Source organism: Perca fluviatilis, chromosome 9, assembly GCF_010015445.1.
Source record: "Perca fluviatilis chromosome 9, GENO_Pfluv_1.0, whole genome shotgun sequence".
Taxonomy (NCBI): Eukaryota; Metazoa; Chordata; class Actinopteri; order Perciformes; family Percidae; genus Perca; species Perca fluviatilis.
Window position 1 is genome coordinate 8,791,766 of NC_053120.1, and position 22,820 is coordinate 8,814,585.

At 40.7% G+C, this 22,820-nt stretch overlaps 1 protein-coding gene across 3 annotated transcripts in view; it reads right to left on the reverse strand.

Annotated features, from left to right (window-relative positions):
* Positions 1-9,351: 9,351 nt before the first annotated feature.
* The window catches only part of brinp3a.2 (bone morphogenetic protein/retinoic acid inducible neural-specific 3a, tandem duplicate 2), a 53,749-nt gene continuing 40,280 nt past the window's right edge, over positions 9,352-22,820 (reverse strand). For 2 of the 3 annotated variants that reach the window (XM_039811860.1, XM_039811861.1), the window contains 5 exons: positions 20,211-20,316; positions 19,751-19,987; positions 17,513-17,735; positions 11,299-11,641; positions 9,352-10,662 (listed from right to left, as the gene is read on the reverse strand). In XM_039811860.1, the coding sequence (XP_039667794.1) occupies positions 9,892-10,662; positions 11,299-11,641; positions 17,513-17,735; positions 19,751-19,987; positions 20,211-20,316 (1,680 nt within the window). In that variant the 3' untranslated portion in view covers positions 9,352-9,891. The remainder of the gene's footprint in view (positions 10,663-11,298; positions 11,642-17,512; positions 17,736-19,750; positions 19,988-20,210; positions 20,317-22,820) is intronic. The other variant, XR_005640292.1, reaches the window with a different exon arrangement.

The window sequence follows — 22,820 nt, forward strand, 5'->3', positions numbered from 1 at the left end:
AAAACTGGAGATGCACTAGATTATTAACTTCTGAAATGAGTGTACATGATTGATTTTTATTAAACAGCCTACTTGAATAGTTATACATCTCCACAACAATCAGCTACACTGAACACTGAAATGCTTACTTGCTAATACATCAGAGATAAGTGAGTTTAATGCACATCTTAAATAGTCATAAATAAGTTATTTCTCTGTCCTGTTTGTACCATGTTTGCAACCTTGTACTATGCAGCCGTAATTGCTATATCTAGTAATCTATCTCATAATTAATACTGAATAACATAACCAATTATTAAACACACAAGTTCACCCCAACCACCAAAAGTTTTTTTTTTCTTTCAAACCCTCTTTGTCTCTCTCTCTTTCTTATTCTCTGCACATCCACAGTCGATGCAGCCTTACTTCCTAATGAATGGCATTCATCTGGCACCCTGAGTAATGTCATTTTACAATGCATCATAGCAGCTAATAAACTCAGGATTGATTTGTGCTTATACAAAAACACATCAGGCAGGAACCATCACATCAGTAATAAATTGATGCTGATCTGTTCGTGGGGATGGAGCAGCCAAATGCCAGGAGAATTTTATTTATTTATATTGTTTTCTTATCGGAGGCTCCTCGGCGGTGCAATCGATCTTGGTGCAGAGCCTTTTGTTCTCTGAAGTAATAAAGAAGCATATTGATTTATTGGCAGGCGACAGTTACCTTTTGCCTCCTCCTCCTGTTCTCTGTTTCGTTCCACTGTCGGGTCCCAAGGGAGGAAAAGTTTGGTCTGTGTGGAAGCGGTAGCTATACACTTTGCTACAGAATACACATCCATACTGACATTGACATTCAAGATTCCTCGAAAACACAATGCAAGATGGATAGATCTAAACAAGTAGATTTGTTTTCTGGTATGGGTGTTAGTCAGGACTGGGGTATCATCATGTACAAAGATGTTTGTTGATTTTCTGACTCTGTCAAATGACAAAACAGGCCTAGAACTAATCTCCACTCAGGGATTTTAATGATCTACTCAAGTTGTCATAATCGTGTGAGCATCCATAATTGTGCAAATGTGAGCAGGAATTAATGCAGGAAACAAAGTGGCAGATGTGAGAGCAGAACCTGACTCAGCTAAATATTAGTTGCACCAAGAGGACAGAATGCCAATGTCCAACCCTTTGTTTTTCCACAACTGTAATTGAAATTTTGAACAGCTCCTGCTTTCTGTTCTAAGATTGTAAATAGGCCTTCAAATGTACATATCTATCTCCATATCACCAAATGATGTGAAAAAATACTGTGTGGTTCAATTGACCGTTCGCAAAACCCCGCCCTCGAATGGTCCTTGTCCAATCCTAGCTCAGCAACTGTAACTAAGGAGAAGGACCCCCGTCAAACATTGCGATTTCAGCAAGATCGTGAAACGATGCGCCTATGGTACAAACGTACCCCAAACAACCTCAACGTTGTCCTTTTTGAACACTGATTAAACGAGAACTCCGGGCAATTTTTACGTTAATCTTGACCGCTATATGTATAGGAGTACTGTCGATAGCAAAAAAGACGAGCCGAATCGGTGCTAGCAACACGGAGCTGCTAAAGCTAAGCTCCCACTCAGCTAAAACGGCAGTTTTGGGGGCATAAGATAAAGAGTGCCTTTGTGCCTCTTAACAGACACAAAATGCAATTAAAATGTGCAACATGAACAGGGCCCTTACATGACAACAAGATGCGTTTAGCAACTTAGCCATTGTTTAAATTCACCTATACCTCTTAGCTGCTAGCTGCCGTCTGGGATGAGTGAGTGTGTTCAGCCAGGCTCCGGTAATAATCATCACGCAGCAGTTCCATGTGTATTTGTAGCATATATATATATATATATATATATATATATATATATATATATATATATATATATATCCATTTTGTGTGAATATGAGTCTCTGCAGTGGCAATTGTGGTAGTTTCCTTAGCCAGGCTAGCGCGCCCCGTCCGGGGGCATCCTTCTACTTCCTCCCTCGCCTGCCGTGGCCGACAACAATCCACAGGCGGCGCTGGTCTGGTGGATGTCCTCCAGAGGACAGTTCATGCTTTGCGGCGAAATTTTGAAGTTTATTCCCTCCTCAAAAATGGGTATTTGAGCACTGTAGTGGTTATGATCATATCAGTGACTATGTAACTACATGCAATGCGCCTCGCCCCCCCCGAAGGCTAGCCACCCAAACCACCGCCACGGAAGGCTGCTCTGCTTATTCATAGTTACTCCAAGCTTCTTCCCTTGTGAACACCTCCGCTCTTCACTTTTCACACATTAAGCTCCGATCTGCACACTGCTGTTTAATTTTCCTGCTACAACTGAATTCCCACGGGACTTAAGCGCAAGACTACAGCCTTCTGCAACGCTAGTTACTCTACAAGAAACAGGCATCACTTGGTCCGCCATGGCTATGTGTCTGGTTCTCAATTGTTTGACGGGCGTAGTAACAATAACTAGGGGGCGTGGCTTTTGCGAACGGTCAATTGAGCCCTAGGGTTTTAATGAAAACACATTAACCATGGAATGTGTCAAATTCTTACACTGGTTCCAAGGACCCCTGGAAATGCATTCCAGACAAAATCACCAGATCAATGCATGGATGTACCAAAATGTCTTACATCCTTCCTAATGTCTTACAGCAAGTACCAAAATGTCTTACACCATTCCAAATGTCTTTGCCTAACATTTACCAATTTCTTTGAGTGTTTAAACATAACTATTAAAAGTGGTATCATGCCATAGTTGCTAGAAAAGCATGTTGTAGGAAAGCAATACAAATACGTCATCAGCAAACATCATTTTGTGGCTTGGCTGATACAAATGTCTACTCATTTTGTTGATAAAAACATGTAATCTGGGATCCTCTCACAGCACATTTGCTGCAAATTGCTAATGAGAAAAGGGATGAAATTTCACAAAGTTCTTTCAGAACCGCATTCAATCAACTCTGGTCATGCACACTGGTCCCATGTAGTGTCGTTATTTAGGAAATATATTAATTGATGGTTTCTTTGAAGGATACAACTAAACAAATTGTTTTTGGTTCCAAAAATAAGAACCTGAAAGTTAGTGCAAATATTTTCTCTCTGCTTAAATGAAAAAGTAAAGCCCAAATCATACATCTTGGTGTTGTCATGGATTCAGACATACATCTTAACCTTAACTTACATCATGACAATAACAAAGTCAGCCTACTAATCTATACACAAATAGATCTACATATATGCATGTCCAAACAAGTTTATGAAAAACTAGATGAAACAGATGAAGGACTATTGTAATGAGCCTTTCTGAGGTCTGTTCTGTATTCCAGAACGTCAAAGAGTAGATTTCAAAATGTGACTACCCATTTTTAAATGACTTAAAGGACAAATCCGGTGCAAAATGAACCTAGGGACCTACAGACAGTTTATTAAAAAGATAGTTTAGAAAGACAGTGCCGTTCACGTATACAGCCGGCGCCATCTTGGGAAAACAGTCACGATCAGGCAAACGACGCGATCGTGACGTGAGCTGAATTGTCACTTGAATTCATTGAATTCATGTGTGACTCGTCGTGACTGTTTTCCCAACATGGCACCCGTCTTTCTAAACTATCTTTTTAATAAACTGTCTCTACACTTACAACGTTCTCAATGCTTTGGTTTACATGTAGGGACCCTCATTATGCTACCGTGGAAGTATGGTTCTATTTTTAGCCTTGTTAGTGGTATAGAAATAGGTATTTCTATAGTTATAGTCGAGTTCTGTTCTGTTCTTTTTACTTTATCTGTGGCCCGACAACTAGCGTTATAGGCTAATTAGCGGTTTGCAATAAAACTGGTCACATTCGATTAGCATGAAAACAAATTCCAAAGAACGGTCGACTCGGTACACGTGTTATTAACCTCTTGGTTCAATTTGCACCGGATTTGTCCTTTAACTACATCTTAGATATTCTGCAGGAACCTGTCAGATGACACTTGTCTCTCAAACATGGTAAAGATGTGTTTAGCTACAATGCTGACCAGATCAAGAACAAACTTCCAGCTGGTCAGTTTGTTTCAATATTTTTGCAATTGCTTTGAAGTCAAGCCTATGCTGGTTTATTTTCTGCATTTCTCCTCTTTTTTTTAGTCAGCGTGAAATGCTCTACAGTTCTACAAATCAACTAGACTCTCTGGTTTCCATCCATCAATGAGAGTTGTTCATTTCCCTAAATGTTGATTGAAGCTGTCCGAGGTCATCATCAGTATAAATAGTCTGCCTTTGGGTTGTTGCTCACTCAAAGCAGAAAAAATAAAAGAAATCACAGATAATTTAATCTAACAGGATTACAGTGAATCAGATGGACCTTTGATACCTTTCATTGACAGACTACTAAAGGTCAGAGCTTCTTTAATCAAAGCTCGCCTCTTGCAACCCACTCACATTGCCATAAGGGAGGCTGCTATGAGACACTGGTGGATTAAAACATTTAGCTATTTACAAGTGCACAGTAATGTATTATAGCATCTGCGGGATGGGTTTTTAGAACCGAGTCTGATAATTGCACAATGAGCAGAGTGCTATTAAACATCTTAATTATGGGTATGCTACCTTGGCATCCTTTTATTTTGCTGGAGAAGGAACACCTACTTTCGGGAGTATAGGATTATTCAGCCCTCCATTTCCATGTGTCTTTGGAAAACACCACCCATACTCGTAATTACTGAGACTCAGGCTGTGCAGATGTCTAATCATTTTTTTGGTGAAGATGCGTAAAATGTATTAGTATTTTACACCTGCATTTTTCTGTTTTGTGATCCCTTTCTTTCATGTGCACAGAGTTATAAAATGGTTTGCTAAACAGCTGTGAGAGCCCGTTTTTGGATATTTATGTCACGTTTGTGAGTGTCTGTTGTTGTGTTTCCTGTTTTATTTTGTAGTATTCTGTTTCCTCACTAGTCTTGTCTTGTTTTACTTCCTGTCTTGTGTTTTCCCGCCTGTATGATTGTCTGCCCCACCCTGATGTGTTTCACCTGTTCCTGAGTCCTTGTCCCTTCCCTTCCTGTCCCTTGTTTAACCTTGTTACCCTGTGTATTTAGTCTCTGTGATGTCTTTGTCTCTTGTCGGATAATTGTGCAGTTTCTGTTCTGTTCTGTCCTGTCCTGTCCTGTCCTGTTGTGGATTCTGTTTTGTCGTGTCGTGCTACTCTTGCCTGGTTTGGTGGTTCGGTAGTCCAGTTTGTTTCGTGTTCCTTGCCTGTTTTTCAAGGACTCTTTCTATTATTAAATCTTTTGAACGCTACTTGGCTCTGTCTTCACTGCATTTGGATCCCAGCTTCGCCTTCCCCGTGACAATTTAGTGACCTCAAAGTTGAAACAAAATCACAACTAACTCACAAACGCAACCTCATTCTTTTGGACTTGCTCTTTTAATGCAATGATGAAGCACTCATTTCTCGCACGTAATTGACACGGCTGTATTCAGGAAAGGACGTGCTGAAATTTGGTAATCCATTTCATCACTCACAAATCTCATCACATTCATGTACATCCCTCGTCCATCGTAGCTTTTGACATGAGTTGGAGTTGATAGGAGGAACAGACAAATTGAGGTGATGACTGTTAACCTTCACAGGTGCTTGACTTCCCTTTGGTCTTCGTTGTCACTAAAGCACATGCATTTTAACAGATTCGAGGTGGCATCTTGTACCTGACATTAATAATGCAGACATAATCTTTGACCTAAAGTACAGAGGCACAACAGTTTTTGATCAGTGACTAAACTAAATGTGTCTGTGTGTGTGTGTGTGTGTGTGTGTGTGTGTGTGTGTGACATCAATAACTCATTATTAATCTAGGGACATTAGTATGATTAATGTTGCCCTCTCTATTACTGAAATAGAACCGACACAGCTGAGCCTGGCTGTTAAACCTGTACCCTTATGCAATTTACAGTATGCTTCAATCACTTGCAAACACAATTTAATGCAAAACTCTGGACTACTGATGTTTCAATGCCAACATGTGTAACTAGCAGGGGTTCATGCGGTTAGTTTGACTTCATCTTCATTACTTTTCAGTCCTCCAAGCCTGTCCCAGAGTGCATTGAGTGTACAGCTTCTAACTGCACCATTCATAATCCATAAAGCCACACTGAAAGACAGTCTGGCTTGAGCATTGAGCTAGCTAGTTAGCTTGCTTGCTAACATAAGGGTACACATTTAATTTCTGAAAAGCTTTGTTTTGGCACAAATAGTGGTGGCCTTTGAAATACATCAACTGCTTTAATCTCACTTTGTCTCATTACTAAACACAGTACTGTATACTTTTATTTATGAATTGACAAGAGTGGGTGATGAAATGTACCTTGCGTGGCAGCTTGATTGTCCCAATATCACAAGATCACACGAGGATCCGTCAGGCTTCAAGAAATGCATTTGTGTCTTAACTACCGGCTAACTGTACCAATCTGAGTCACATGAGGAGCTACTGGCACCTACGTGCGTGGTTTAGCTTAGCTGTGACGGCCGCACTGTAAGTTCAAAACATCAATGGTGGACATGAATGATGATAAAAGATGACAAGATGGTTCATCCAATCACCTGCTAGGAAATTTGTTGATAATGCCTGCCTGTTTCTAAACGACAGCTTATCAGATGGTTTTGTGTTAACAAACCATCTGTTTGTACAAAATGGCGCCTGATGTTAAAAGTAGCTAAAGCTCTTGTTTTCTTCTTCTCCTCACAAACACACACACACACACACACAGAGTTTCTTGCTGGCACAGTTTAACAATAGTTTGTTGAGCTACAATGCACTTGGGTTGGACAGGAAGTGCTGTGTGCTGCCTGAGCTTAATTGGTATTTGGTCCCATCACTTTGTCTGAACTGGTCATGCAGTGGAAGCAGCTCGTCAGCAGCACAATAGAAGCAGCTGCTGTCCTCTGTCAGTGTCTACACTGGATCTGTTCAGCCCCAATACTGCTGTGCACATCTGACAGAGCTTACAGCCCAATACACAAGCAAATCTGTTTAAGTGATTTCAAAAAAAAGAATGCTGAAAGTGTTGAAAAAGCCCCCAGGTCGCAGTTGTGAAGTGTGAGTGAGGCACGAGCCACAACACAGCTGGTGTAGTCAGCTTCACTGGTTAAAATGCAATTTTCTTTTACATCACATAGAAAACTGCAAAACATGGCTACAACACGTATGCATGGTACTTAACCCTATAACCTATACTCCCACCGACCGTCCTGCCCAGTGGTTCTTTTAACCTGCTTTTAATATATATGTCCATTTTTATATGGCTTTTTAGATAACCAAACCTGTTTTTTTTAAAGGAGTTTTTAAAGGACAAATCCGACGCAAAATGAACCTAGGGGTTAATAACACGTGTACTGAGTCAACCGTTCTCTGGGATATGTTTTTATGCTAATCGAATGTGACCAGTTTTATCGCAAACCGCTAATTAGCTTATAACGCTAGTCGTCGGAGCAAGGGTAAAGTAAAAAGAAATCGCTATTTCTGTACCACCAACAAGGCTCAAAATAGCACCACACTTCCACGGTAGTATAATGAGGGTCCCTACATGTAAACCGAAGCATTGAGAACTTTGTAAGTGTACATACAGTTTATTAAAAAGATAGTTTAGAAAGACTGTACCATTCACGTATACAGGCGGGCGCTATCGTGGGAAAACATTCACGACCAGTCGAACGACGAACGCCATGCAACCAGCAACCAGTGACATAGCTCAAGTCGTTTGGCTGGTCGTGACTGTTTTCCCAAGATGGAGCCTGCCTGTATACGTGAACGGTACAGTCTTTCTAAACTTTGCGATAAAACTGGTCACATTCGATTAGCATGAAAACATATCCCAGAGAACAGTCGACTCGGTACACGTGTTATTACAGTTTTTCTTGATTGCTTTGACCTGCTTAAAAAAACTGGGATCCACTCGGTTTTCATCATCACTGACTCAGCAGAGCAGAAGACACCTCTTGCAAATGCAAACACTTTCTCATTGGATTGACACATTTCCCCCCACCCTTTAGTAGAACACTTAACACGGATGTCATTCAAGCAGTCCAAACTCCATTGTTTTAGCTATGGTAACCAAACAGAAAGCATCTGTTCCTAACTATTAGAAACTACCTACATCAGTATGAAATCACTGAAGCACCTGTTTGACACTCCTTCACACAAATCTTCAATTAGCAATCAGTCTGCAGGGTTAGTCCATGTGGCCCCATCGTCAAGACAGAGACTGAGTATCAATAGTGGCTATTTCTTATACTCTACAGTAATAATGTTTATACTTTACTGTAATAGATTTTATTTTTTATTTTCTTAATTTCTTATACTCTTAATAGATTTTATTTTGGTTTACATGTATTATGTGTAATATTTATTATTACACATTTATTCTGTGTATTTCAATTTTCAGCCACAGTTTGAACATAAGAATCAATGGAATCAATAAAATTTGCATCAAAGCAATTCTGGATCCAATTCTTTGAAGGCAAATGGCACTGGCATGAAAGCTACGTACAGTAATAGACTACAGTGACAAGCAATGGTGCACTGATTCGCACTGAGTGCTGTATTTTGTATTTTGTTGTCCACTGTGTAATGGTTGATTGGAAGAGCTCATACACTTGTTTGCAAGTTGTGCTGTTTGAAGGCAAAATTAGCTTTTGTTGCATATTTTAAATGTTTTGGCACTGTTAGAGCCTTTTGCAAACAAAATGTGTCATTTAGACCATGAGTGCCACTGTTTCGGCCTGTGTGTTAACTATTTTCAAAATGTGGGGTTTGAGTTGACTGCTGCATCAGAGCAATCAAGAAAAACTGTAACCCCAGGTTCATTTTGTGCCGGATTTGTCCTTTAAAGTGTGTTCCCACATCAGTGGTCCCTTTGTGCCTGTGCCCCTCGTAGCGCCTACACTGGGCGCTGCATTTTAACCCCAACCTAACCCTAACGCCCTAACCCTAACACATCCCCTAACCCTAAAACACTAACCCTAGTTACCGAGAAGGGAGGGCCATCCGGTGCGTGATGCCAGGCTTTGTCCAAGCAATGTACATCCGTTGCGCTAGACTATCGATTCCTCACCTCTTTTTACATGTTGGGATGTTTATACCTAGAACAGATTTTCCTTGGTGAATTTCTGTTCAGTGAAGTGAGAAAAACATTTTCACACACATGGAACTAAAATGAAAATAATCTGAACATGACTGCGTGGACATTACAATCACTTCATCAAATTAATTGCCAGCTCTAATTTGTCAAAAGTGTATTTTAGAATAAAAGGAAAGCTTGTTAAAAGTATAAGGAAAACATTTCAAAAGCTGGAATCTGTTATAACATGATGTTTTAATATCAATTTATCTACAAAATATTGACTGACACCACTGTATTCTGGTCTTCATGGGAAGTTCACTGTCACTGAAGCAAAGGAACATATAAAAGTTACAAACAAACAGTGTACCATTTTTACCATAAAATGTCCATTCATTTGGCATTGGTACTTACAGTATAAATGAGCAGAGTCATATTGAAACAGGATGGTTCAACTTTTATGGAGCGTATTTGAATTTACTGTAGATTTCTTTTGTTAAAGAGTTTGTTCTTGTGAAACAGTTGTGCGTTTTCTTGCTGATCCACCTCATTCTTTATGATATAGAACTGAAGGTAGTTGCCACAAAACAGAAACCAAAACAACCAGATGAGTACATTCTTCAGCTGTCCACGACTGGTTCTCTCCTGATTTACCATATAGCTTGGTAATCCACAAAGACACAACTGTAAGCATCTGCACCACAATGAGCACCATTCTTATGTCCAGGAGTTCTCCTAGAGGCCATGTACAGTCCAGATATCCCTTCAAGCAGCTGTTAACTGCACAACTTGGTGGTCTCGTAATCCATTGACTTCGGCAGATGTGAGCTGAAGGCCTGTAAGGAGGCATGAATGCGAACCACCTCACTGGCAGTCAGTTTGAGCCGGTGCCGGAGAAGACAGGCAAACAGATCCAGCCTCTGTTGACCCGGAGGGGACAGCCGGTTCACCCGGTCTCGTATTTCCAAGAGCTGAAGCATGGCAGTGTCCTGGGACCCTTGTGTGTATGGGTAGTCCAGCTGCAGAATCAAGTCACGGATCGCCTCTGGGTCAAAGTGCATGCTGTAGCCAAAGACCTGGATGCTGTTGATCTTCATGTAGCCCAGGTTCCGAGCAGGATCTGTAATTTCTAAAGGCTCATAATATATACTGTCATTCACTCCACTTTGAGTCTTTATCCTGCTCCGAAGGTAGATATGAATGGTTTCAAAGAACGTCTTCCACTTGTTACCCAGTGTCAGAGTCCAATTATAGCACTCGAAAGGCAGGTCCAGTTTAGTGGCCTGCCAGTCTGGAAAATTGTTCTCATTGACAGGGATGTACCAGCTCTCTGAGTGGCTTCCTCCAAAGGGGTTGATGTATAGAGTAAGGACAGGCTCCAGGGTGCTGTTCTTTGTAAGGCAGATCTGGAGGGATACTCCCAGCAGCATGTGGACCATGTTGGACTTGTATTTGTTGCTCTTCAGCGTCAGCAGCATCCTCTTTCTCCACGATGGGTCAAACCAACTGTTGAGTCGCATGTCATTGCTGATGAAGATCGCGTGGACCTATCAGAAACACAGACATTATACAAAAAATTTAAAGACTTACCACAAAATAGGCATAAGGTGGTTTATTCTTTTTAGCATTTTAGCCCTCACTCCATTTTATCTATTGTAACATGGTAACCCACGGTCAAACTTAAAGTCAATAATGAGCTCACCTATTTTTATTTATATAAAGTAGTATTAAGTTGAGGCATCTGACACTGGTTTTATTGTATGTAACACTGTTTTTGTCAAACAATGTTTTCTCAAACAATGCATGCATGTAATATTAAGGAATGTAAAGAAAAAAGGTAAGTCTAATTTCGACCATGACTGACTCACCATATATCATTGTCTACAGATCAAATCCCTAAAAAATCTGAATTGGTTGTGTATAATATTATTCTCTATTTTAATTAAAACATCAATTAACCACAAGCATCCTCCGATGTACAGGACATCTAAAATGTGTTTCAACAAATACAAGAAAAAACATGAGGAAACTATGAAGTTCCTCAGTAGCCAGAAGGCCAAGACATTGTAATGCTGAGTGGATCCCATAGGTGAGTTTATCCACCCCAGGATAATGCTGTGAAAGACAGCTCAGCTCTCGGTCAGGTTGACCTGATTGAAAAAAAGGTTAAAAGAAAAAAATACCTCTAGCCTGCGGTCAGCTCTCTGCAGTAGGTAGCCCAGCTCCAAATCCTGGAGGTCCGTCTCGAATCCCAGGTAGTTCTCCGTAGAGTCCGCCACCATGGACCTGCAGGCCCCCTGCGTCAGCACGAAGCCCTGGTTGCAGCTCCCACAGCGGGTGCGGTTGTCTGGTGCACATGCTGCGCAGGCCGAGCCTTCCCCAACAGAGCAGGGCGGAGGCAGCTGACAGGGGCTGTGTTCGTATCGGCAGCTGCAGCTTTGGAGCTCCTCAGAGAATGCACCAAGCTGGTTATTCTCTGAGCAATACAGGAGGGACTGCAAATGACTCAGCCAGTAGGACTGAGGCCTGCACCAGGGAATGCAGTAAAACAGAAGGAGGAGAGAGAGAAGAGAGAGAGAGAGAGAGAGGGAGAGGGAGAGGGAGAGGGAGTGGTTATTTTAAAGGGTTCATAGGATGAGCTGGTTTAAAAGGTAGCTGCTTTATTAGGTCCAGGACACCTGTCAGGGTGTAGAGACAGCTTGCTCATTAAAAAATTGAAAGCATAATCAGCATAATGTAAGGCGTGTAGACGGGCCTGAGGGGATTCAAGTAAGCATGGTTTAGTCGAGGTCAAAATACCTCAGTGAAAGAGTTTTTTTGAGTTAAATTATTATTTCAACAGCTTTTCAATCATTATATAGCAATGCATACTTTGGACTACACAATAGACCTTTTTCATGGCAGACATTTTGACTTGTCATAGTAGGAAAAGCACAGCTGAAATTGATAACCTTAACGATGGCTCCATTCCATCACGTGTCCCAGTAAGCTATTTCAGTGAGTCAGCATGCACAATACCAGGGTCTCTCCTAAGTGGAATGCACCCATCATTAATGGTTTTGAATACACCTGTGCTTTTCCTACTATGACATGTCAACATGTCTGCCGTGAAAAAGGTCTACCCAATACTGCTAATAACATAGACATCCAAATCACTTTTCAGCCAAATTACGTAGGTCCCTCCTCCATTCCTTCTAGCATTTATCAGCATCAAAAGGTTTAGAGTTGTATTCTAATGTCAGAGCTACAAATTTCAAACTTAGCAAAGTGAATCCACAGTCCACCTTTTTTTGTTGGATATTCCCAGCAGGGTAATGATCTCAATATTGTATGGAAGAAATACCTCCTTGTTATTAAGTCAGGCAGTGTCAGACATGCATCATAAAGGTCCCGATGAAGAATATTGAGTATAAACATCGTTGTTTGAAAAGGAAGATACTTTAAAGTGAGATACAGTAGAGAGGGAGAAAGTTGTCTTTGATCAGTTTGTGACATAAATATTAGAAGTGCGCTGTAGCCGTAGGGTGACTGACTCTAATTTCCCAATGTGGGCCGGAGTTTGATTCCCGTCTGTAGCACTTTCTTGACTGTGATCCTTTTATGCCTCTCATCCTCTTTGCTCGCTGAAGAGAATGAATGCATAGTACATACCGCTGGCTTTCCTTTCAGAAAACAAAAAATAAAACCTTTTTCTTTGATGAGGGTGTATTGCGGTAAACTTTATGCTAATCTGAAAATGTTTGCTGGATTACATTTGGGGCATCCTTCCTCTGTATCCCAATCGTATTGTGCGCTTGGCAGTCGGAAGCAAGTGTGCGTTAAAATCACTGATTTGCATATTAAAACCCCCTAATGGCAAAAGCGGTCATGGGAAATGATCCGAAAGGGCTCTTCCTTTTCATCACGCGCTACCTGTGGGCAAGGCATTTCACCTCCAACAGCTTTAGCAGAGCAAAGCAGTCATCAAGACAAGACTGCAGCTGTACTGTTAGTTCCCTGGTGTGATTATGTACAGCCTTTCTGCTCCCTGCAACTCTCAGTCCAAACCACCGCTGTAGATCACAGTGTCTTCAAACTTCTGTGCCGCTTTTATAAGAAGCTTCCAAAACTGAAAATGAAATCAGACAAATATACAGTTTTTTTTTTAAACCCAATAAAAACTACTCTCAGTCATTGATTCAAAGGACACTGAAGCTCTGGAGAGTAAAAAAGAATTGCCGGTGCAAAGCAGATGTCTTCTTACTTTATGTCTTTTTTTATTTTTGAAGGTGCATAACAGTGACTAACGTTTCGATGTAAGGTTACATCTTCATTAGAGTCCTTGAGTCCTCTGTTTCTACCGATAATATTTTTTAATAAAGGCAAATCTCAAGGATGTAGAAAGGATTAAGGGACTTCTGGAGATTGGTGGACTTTATAATTAAAACATATTGGATTCCATGACACAAGACCAATATGTACTTTAAACTATAGAGCTTTGCTTGAAGTAATGTACAAAACTTGGCCAAAATGATGCGGACATTTTTTGGATTACACCCAAATGTGATATTTGATGTCCTTCTCAATCCATTGGCATTAATCTGCTGCTAGAACAGCCTCCACTTTTCTGGTTTCAGGCTTTCTATAAGATTTTGGGACCAGGCTGCAAGGATTTGCTCTCATTTAGCCACAACAGCATCAGTGTGGTCCAATTCTGATGTAGGGCGATAAGGCCTGGCTCATATTCGGCGTTCCAGTCCTAACGGTATTGGATGGGGTTGAGGTCAGGGCTCTTTCAAGTTATTCAACTCCAAATGGTGAAAAAAAAAAACATTCCTGACTTTGTGCATTGTCATTGTCATTGTCTGGACCTGGCTTTGGGCATTGTCTGCTGAGTCTGTCCCCCAAAGAGTAGCCACAATGTTGGAAACACAATGCTGTAGCACGTGTTCTGACGAGAACTAAGAAAAGAGATCATATTTCTCCTGTTTTAGCTTCTCTGCATTGGCTTCCTGTAAAATACAGGATTGACTTTAAAGTCCTTCTCCTGACCTACAAAGCCCTAAATGGTCAAGCACCATCATATCTAGAAGAGCTCTTAGTACCTTATTGTCCCACTAGAGCACTGCGCTCCCAGAATGCTGAGTTACTTGTGGTTCCTAGAGTCTCCAAAAGTAGAATGGGAGCAAGAGCCTTCAGCTATCAGGCTCCTTTCCTGTGGAACCAGCTCCCAGTCTGGGTTTGGGGGGCAGACACCATCACCTCATTTAAGAATAAACTGAAAACTCTCCTCTTTGATAAAGCTTATAGTTAAGAAGTGAGGAGTTGCAGCGTCCGCCTAACCCGGCCCACCTGCTTCTCTTCGTAGTCATCAGATTTATTGATCATATAATCAATAATATAGTGAGATTAGAGGGAGGCAGGCCAGTACAGCCTCTCATCAATGTTTTCATTTTTTTTGTATGCTCCTTCCTCAGAAATGTTTGTTACTAATCTTTGGGGAAGTTACTCGGTTATGTTTCTTCTTCGCAGAGCTATGCTCGCGATTCCCTCAACCGACCCGGCCGTCCTGCCGTCCGCCCGCATCCACCCATGCTCTGCAGCGCCACGTTACATCCCACAACGTCCTGCTGTGACATGAACTACAACGACTACCTTCAAAGTCACTGGTCCACTATCTTTAATGCGACTATTATCGCCATCACACCCCCAACCGGCCCGTCAGACACCGCCTACCAAGAGTCTGGGTCTGCCGAGGTTTCTTCCTAAAAGGGAGTTTTTCCTTGCCACTGTCGCAATAGCCACTGCTAATGCTTGCTCTTGATGGAATTACTGTAATTGTTGGGGCTTTGTAAATTATAGAGTGTGGTCTAGACCTACTTTATCTGTAAAGTGTCTTGAGATAACTCTGTTATGATTTGATACTATAAATAAAATTGATTTTAAATTGAATTGAACAATGTGGTCTAAAATACCAAAACAAGCAGCCACAAACCAAAAAAATTATGTATGTGAAAAAGAGGTGTCCATATAGTTCTGGCCATATGGGGTATAAACAAGGGTTTTCACGTTTGGATTTGATTTTTGATTTAAACATTTTCTTTTCAGCAGTGATGGCAATGCCACAATAAGACTGACTAGAAGGCAGAAAGGTACTTTACAACAACAGAGGCAAACCAGTCAATAATTCAATCAAAACTAAAGCAAGAAAGAAAGCAAAAGCAATACATATGAAGAAGGTAAAGGAAGAAAAGGCCAGTGTCACGATATGCAATAATCAGGCCTTCTTGCCATTTTTCCTCTACACAAATCCATATTATTGAAACAGCATGAGGTCGCAAAGATGAAATTGGTCTACTGAATCCCTTGACAAGTTAATTAAATAGCTTTTCAACATTTTTAGAGTCAAATCTTAATTGCACTAAATTAGTAGTCAAACAAAGATGAAATTACTCCTCCAGTGAAGCATTCAAGAACTTTGCATACATGGAAAAAAAAATCCAGCACCCTTTTTGGGAGAAGCCTACGCACAAGAAAGGCATTTACTAAGCTGATTAAAGCAGAAGTACAGAAAACATTCTTGAATGACAATGTGCATCATTATGCCTAATGGCTAAAGTCTTAGCACAAAGTATGCTGTGCAGTCTTATCATTATCCGGCTAATAAAAGCCAAGCTGACTGCTGCTTCGGCTGGCTTATTCGCTCATAATTGTCAGCACAGAGAAAAAGTAGCCCCCAGGAAGCAAAATCAATCACATATCTCTCATCTATCTCAAGTGCCTCAAACAGGATGTTAAAGAGAGGGTGAGGGTTTTTTCAAGAGCTTTCGTTTCTCTCGCAGGCAAAACTGACAAACATCGCATTCTCAATCTCTTTCCACTGAGTATGGAGACTTCTGTGACGAGAAGAAAGAAAGGGAAAGCTTCATAGTAGACGCGGCGGTAATAACATAGATAAACACTGACTGGATGAGGCCGATGACGCTGCCACTCCTTTTCCTGGCAAGTGGGTGGGAATATCAGCTGCACAGATCAGTGATTAATGTGTGTTTGGGCAATGTGGTGGAGAGGACGACACAGATTAGGAATGAGACAGAGTAAAGAAGGAATAGGAAAAGAAATCGAGAGAGAGACTGGACATTGAACTGAGAGTACTGTATAGATTAATCTGCCGGTTGATTTATGTGTTGTGCTCTCTAGCATCGCCACCATTACTTTGGAAGCTCAGTCGATCCGAGCACTGTGACTGACAGTAATGGTTGGATTCATCACTTCGGCAATCAGCCCCTCCGACGGAGGAAGGTAGCCTGAGTGAATGTGAATTTTATCCAGACTTAAAACATCAGTCTTAAATTCAAAATCTGTCCTCGCCAGCATTGGTCATACACTTAAAATGGCCTATGTGTATTTGTTTTACCGACAAGTGACATCTTGCTGGCATAATAAAAATGACTGTCCTCTCTGAGCAGCAAAGGCTGAAGTCACATGATGTTGTAATAACATTGAAAAAGTCACGGAGGAGATCCAAATGGAACGTAGGTTGTATAAAATGTCCAACTTTTTTTTTTGGAAAACTGATTTTCTTTCAGTTTACGGTTTCCTTGAGGGCAGTATTAACCTAATTAACCAAATATTTTTAGTTCCCTAAACTGACCCCTGACCACACAAGAAAAATCTCTGATGCTGTGAAGGATATACATTTGTAAAAGTGGAATTTTCTTCTTTGCGGCCATGAAACCAATGCAGAGAATGTGGTTTTAAAGGGATTTCATGATGATAAAATCCAATGAAATGAGATGAAGATTTCATGAAGATTTCATGAAGCCCAATAAAGATTTAATGGAGCGAAGGCTTGTGGATTTCTGAAGTTGAAGTTTGGAGCAGCTGATAAAAGCAAAGGGAGCCAGGTAAGGTCATTTAGTGATCTGCAAGATGAATAGACGTGTCTATAAAAAATGAACGGCATTTGGTTGAAAACTTGTTTTTTTTCAGTAGATTTCTGGCTTGTTTAATGGTATTTCACTGCATTCCAACATTTAGCAGGATGTACCCAATGTCTTGGCAAAAGCCATGTGCAATGCCACCACAGCAATGGCAGCTTGTTTACTTCCACCGACATGCCGACATGATTAGTCTATAGGGAGAATCGCAGGCTGTATCTCGATGTACTGCAGATTTGGGCAAAAAATGCCAGCAACTTCATGGGGGTATACATCAAACAGAAAGGAGAGAATATACAAAAAGAGAACTACAATAAAAGAAAGGACAGATTTAATATAAAAATGTTGGCTGCAGGTTAACTCAGGATCAAAGTTAAAACGGATAAAAGCTTTGTCCAATTGAATTGAATGTCCAAAAATGATCAAACATACATAGTTAACATACACATGAGATGTGTGTTTCAGCACTTGGGCTCACCGTTCTCTTGGTAGGCGGACTTGGGGCTGTCGGTGACATCTTTTACTGAGACTGAAGAGCTTGAAGATCACTCTCTGGGCTCGTTTGGAGAGGACCCGCATGCTGTTCTCCAGCTGCTCATATCGCAACTGGAACAAGTTGTCCATCGACCACAAGTGTTGGATGCTTGACACGTTCAGGAAAAAGTTCTGGGGCAGCCTCGCAAAGAATACCTTGAATTCATCTGTAACCACGGAAAAGACACATACATGGGGACATCTTATCATTTCACATTTCATCATCGATACAGCAATACAGCACACTGCCATGGTTATTTCCAAGAGGATTGTTAGAATACGCTATCCTCTTTAATGCATGCAACATTAAATATTACCATGACAAATGTTGGTCCATTGATATCATATTATACAGTATGAGTTGTAACATTTTAATGCAACATAATGGACAACTGGCAAATAGTGTACCATGTCAACAGTAAATATATCTAGGTGGCCTTAATTGGATTTTTTTCTGTTCTGTGTTTACAACATGTCTTGGCTGCTAACAAAAACACATTGTAATTTCATGCTTGGCCTCCATTATAAACGTCCTGCTTTCATATAATATATTTACCAGTCAATGATGACCACCTGAAATACCTCGTAAATACATTGTGCCAATGTGATATTTTCTGACTTTACGACTCGACAGGTACCACCTCAACGCTCCATTAAACAATTGACCAGTGCACATTGGATTGTGGGATGCTATCAAACGCAGATGATGCACCAGTTGTGTCCTCCAGTTTTAGGCGAAAAATGGCTGTATTAGTTGCATTTGCAGGAGCCTTTAACATTTGACAGACCTTGGCAGCCTATATTCTATTCAGGCTAGAAATGTACAGTACATTTTGGAGTACCTTGAATTGAGACACAGCATCTGGCAGGTGGTGCTTTGAAAAGCCAGCTCAAACATGTTTCATTATGTTCAGTAAAGCAAAAAGGAAACCAAAAGCATCCAGAATAAAGATAAAGATAGTAAAGATGATAAAAGACATGAGAGGGTCCACTTGAAGCAGAAAGCAAGATGGTCATGTTTTATAGAGGGTAAGCTTTGCCTAGGGGTCATAATTATTTTAGCTATATTTATTGTTTAAAAATGCAAAATATAGAATCTCTGATGCAGTATTATTACTGCAATCTGTATCGTTAGAATGACCATCATATTTATTTCCTTAAAGGTGAAGCTCCTTCATGCACGTTGCTTCTTTTAAATTGCACCAGTTTTTTTTCGATATTTTAATTGAGTCAAAAATATGATGACTTTTGTCCCATTTTGTCCCATTCATCATTTCTTTATCATGTGCTAAATTAATATGAACTATGTGTAAAGTTTGAATGCAACAGCCACACATTGTAAGAATGAGCTACAGTACTGAAAGTCCTGCATAAAACAATAAGTAACTGTTTTGGATTTCTGATTCTGTTATGTCTGTTATGTTTTGTCACCATTTGGTTCAAGGTTAACAAAAGCATTGGTACTCAGGAGGAGTCTCTTCTTGATCGCCGTGTTTTTCAGTGGTTAGACCACTTCCTGGCATCTTCGTCTGTAGATAAAGCAGCCAGCTAGAAAGCTGTGATATCTCTCACTGAAGGACACATTTATGACACTTGGGCACGTTTGCATTCTGGGCACGCTCATGCCCTTACTTCCCACCCAGCTATTAAAACATAAACTTTGAAAGTAATTGCACTTAGGGATATTTCAGCCAAATCTAAGGAGTGGAAAAAAGACAGCCATTTTGATTTCACCTGAGTAATAATCACCATGCAGGGTGACCGAGCACAGCAAAAATACCCAAACATTATGTTAAAAGCTTTAGCTCAAACTCTGTTTCCCCGGTGATATGAAAAGCTGGACAGGCAATAAATGGCTTTTATAGCTGATTAATCTGCTCTAGACATATTGTAAACTACCTGAGCGAAAGCTGTTGATTTTCTTTTTCATTCGGCCCTGTTGCACTGTTAATTTCCTTTATGAAGATAGTGTTCCAGGACCTAGGATTCACAACCTAGCTATTATAGCTCACCTATACATCATAGAACAGGGAGGAACATACACATAGGAACCTCACTCAGACCTCACTCCCTCTCATATGAATGATTTATATTGTAAAAGTTAGATTTTCCTACATTTTTGGATGAGGCATGCATCGTGAAAGGAATCAAAAATCCATTATTTTCTAGAGGGATTTCTTACCCGATTCCTCAAACTCTTTATACAGAAACCCCCATGTCTCTGTGATCCTCTCCAGGCTCTCCTCCATGGCTTGGATGTCCATATAGGGACAGTTGCACTCTGGGAACTTGGGGTCACAATGGCACCAACATTCGTTGTCCTTGCAGACAAAATCACCCTCTCCATTACAGGCTATGTAGCTGAGAGCAGCCTGCACAAAGCTTTCTCTCAAGTAGTCTGGAAGGATCACCTGCAAGCCTATAAAACCAAGCTAGGTTTAGTACCATCATCAAACTGTGAACTTGGGGAGGGACAGTGAAAGTGCAGTGGCAATATATTGCTGGCTGAGCTAATAACTTACTTAATACAATCTATAAATCTAAATGTTTGTATGCCAAACTGTTACTGCATATTCAGGATATTGTTGAATCTCTAAAACAGATAATGACAATCAAAATAAAGTGGTAAAATTCAGACAAACCTTGCAGCTGGACTTTATTTTCAGGGCTCTGAACCAGCACGGAGCTAACAGAGTCAAGGTTGTCATAGTTACTGCATCCAAGAGGACCTGTGCGGGTCTCTGTCACCTGGGCAACAACAAATAAAAAGCTAATTTATAAATCCTCGACAGCCTCCATTTTAAAGAAACATGAAAGAAACATGCCATAAATTGCCTTCTCTGTTCTCTTCAAAGGAAGTAGTTTCTACATAATCGATTGTACTTAAGAATGGGAAAGAAATGGAAAACTGGGGTAAGCTCATTTAGATTCCTCTAAATTGCTATAAGAGGGCTTTACTGCACTCATTTATCTGCAAGAATGCTACACGTTTCTTTTTTTATCTAGAGACTGATTGAAGACATTCCAATTGACCTTTGCCACAAATCAGCTCTGGCAAAGCATCCTTTTTCACTTCATTTGCAAGAAGAGATCTTATTTTAGCGCTCTCCTTTTTGTTGCTCTGACACGGTGGAGAGCGTCTAACTGATTCTCATTTTTCTCTCTTTGTGGTTGCAGGACACCATATTTTGTTCAGCGATTTGTCCTGGTCAGGCTTGTCAGAGGACAGTTGGTGTAAAGTGACAGATGGATGAGGCGAGACAATGAGGGTCAGTCGATCAGTAACACAATCATGGAGGGCTGAAGGGCTTGGGAACTCATATGAGGCCAGTGCTGCAGGGAAGTGAAAACTCACTACATGGCTCTTTAATCAAAAGCATAATCCAGAAGAAAGGGGTTTGTGAGAGGAAGAATAAATATGCTGTGTGAATGAGAAAAGGAAAATGAAGATAATTTGAGAGCAATTCCTCAACAATAATATTCATATCACATTATCATGAGGGATTTTAATGCTGATATGAATGTGAGGAAATGAGATACAACCCTGGGTTTCAGACCACATGCACATTCAATCCTTATAAGGAATTATTTGATATGCCATATGATATGCCATATGGCAAAACATTGAATGATGAGCAGAGCATTCAATTTCCGCTTTGCATAGCAGCTGCTATTCACTGTAGATACATTCTGGTATATTAAAAATACTTAATAGGACATTATTGGCCACCTGTATCTTGGTACATGGTTCTGGGAATGAAGTAAAACCAGGAGCTTTGTGAAAGATTTGCACCTTTCCTTTGTATATTTTTATTATGACGTGAACTTTTAGTCCAGGTGCTACAGTGCATCCAAAAAATGTTGCACTGACTCATTCAAACAGAAGAGTGGGAGCAAGACAGACACAGGAAGAAGAAAGTTTCAATCATTGCTACATGTAGCAAATGTTTTTGAATTACAACTAACTTGTGCTCCTTTTAGCTCTAGTTTGGTCTCCACCAGCTCCTGAGAAATCTATCTTGCTGTACAGTAGATCTTAAAATGTATTCACCAGCTAGCCACAAAGTTTGACTGTCTTCTGTTTGGTGCTGGTCAGGAAATGGTGATAATTACTAGAAGTTTTAAGTCTTAAATTGTATTAGTTTATTAGTCATATGTGGGAGCTTACGTTTTAGTTTTTCTGTCTGAAATGTATTGCTGTGGCAGTTTAAAATAGTGTTAAAATAAAGTTTGGTTTGAATGTGATCATAGAGTACATGAGGAAGTTAGCCGTCTATATACTCCGTGATAGTCCAAACAACAATCGCTGTAGGCTATTTCTCTACCATAATGCGAACACAATACAATCGAGAGGCTGCCCACGAAATGAAAATATGAAACCAGAGATTCCTGCTGTGTCCTCGTTCAAGTGTGTCCCCTTGCTCATCACGGTGTGCACACACCAGGCAAATATGGCCTGAGTGGGGATATCGTCATCGATTCAGTCTGTGAAATTCTCAATTGGTAACAAAAATGATCCCAGACGCTCTTGAACAAACTGTAGTTATTACTCATTGTACAAACAAGCCAACCTGATCACAGACTCCGCCGTGACTTCTTCAAGAGAGCCCAGATTACCAAAGCCAATCCCCAGCACACCACAACAGTAACATGCCTTTCCTCCAAAATGTGCTTCAATTTCCCCTTTGCATGGAGTCAAAAGGGGGGGAGGGGGGGGGTGTCTTTGCCTCACCAGCAATTTCTCATTCATTCTTCAATTTGTTCGAGTTCAAATTCATGCAGAGGAGTGCTTAGTTATCTGTTCCGCTGCTGCGTGGGTCAACGCCCTGTGGAAATGATGCACGAGCGTGGAGGAATGTGTCGCTCCTTTGACTCACTTTCTACCAGTGACGGAGGTGAATCTCTCCTCTTTCCACTTCCCACCTGTCAGTTACGCCAGCCTTTAGAGCATGAAAGCACACACTCTCTCTTTTTCTCTTCCCCTCTGTAGCTACAGAAAAGAAAAACTAATTCCCAAGGAATGAAACAGACAAAAGCATCTGCCTCTGCACTTCTGATGCGCCCACCTTGGCTGCAAAAGAACCCTCGCTGAACATAATGTAGTGAGAGGACAGAGCTTTGATATAAGTACAGGGAGTCTGATTCATGTTCTGCTACAGAAGAGAAAGCCACACTTTAAAAGCAGACTGCCGCTGTGTTCCATGGAATGAAAAAAGCAGAAAGGAGGGTCATCATCTGCTATGTAGCCTCAT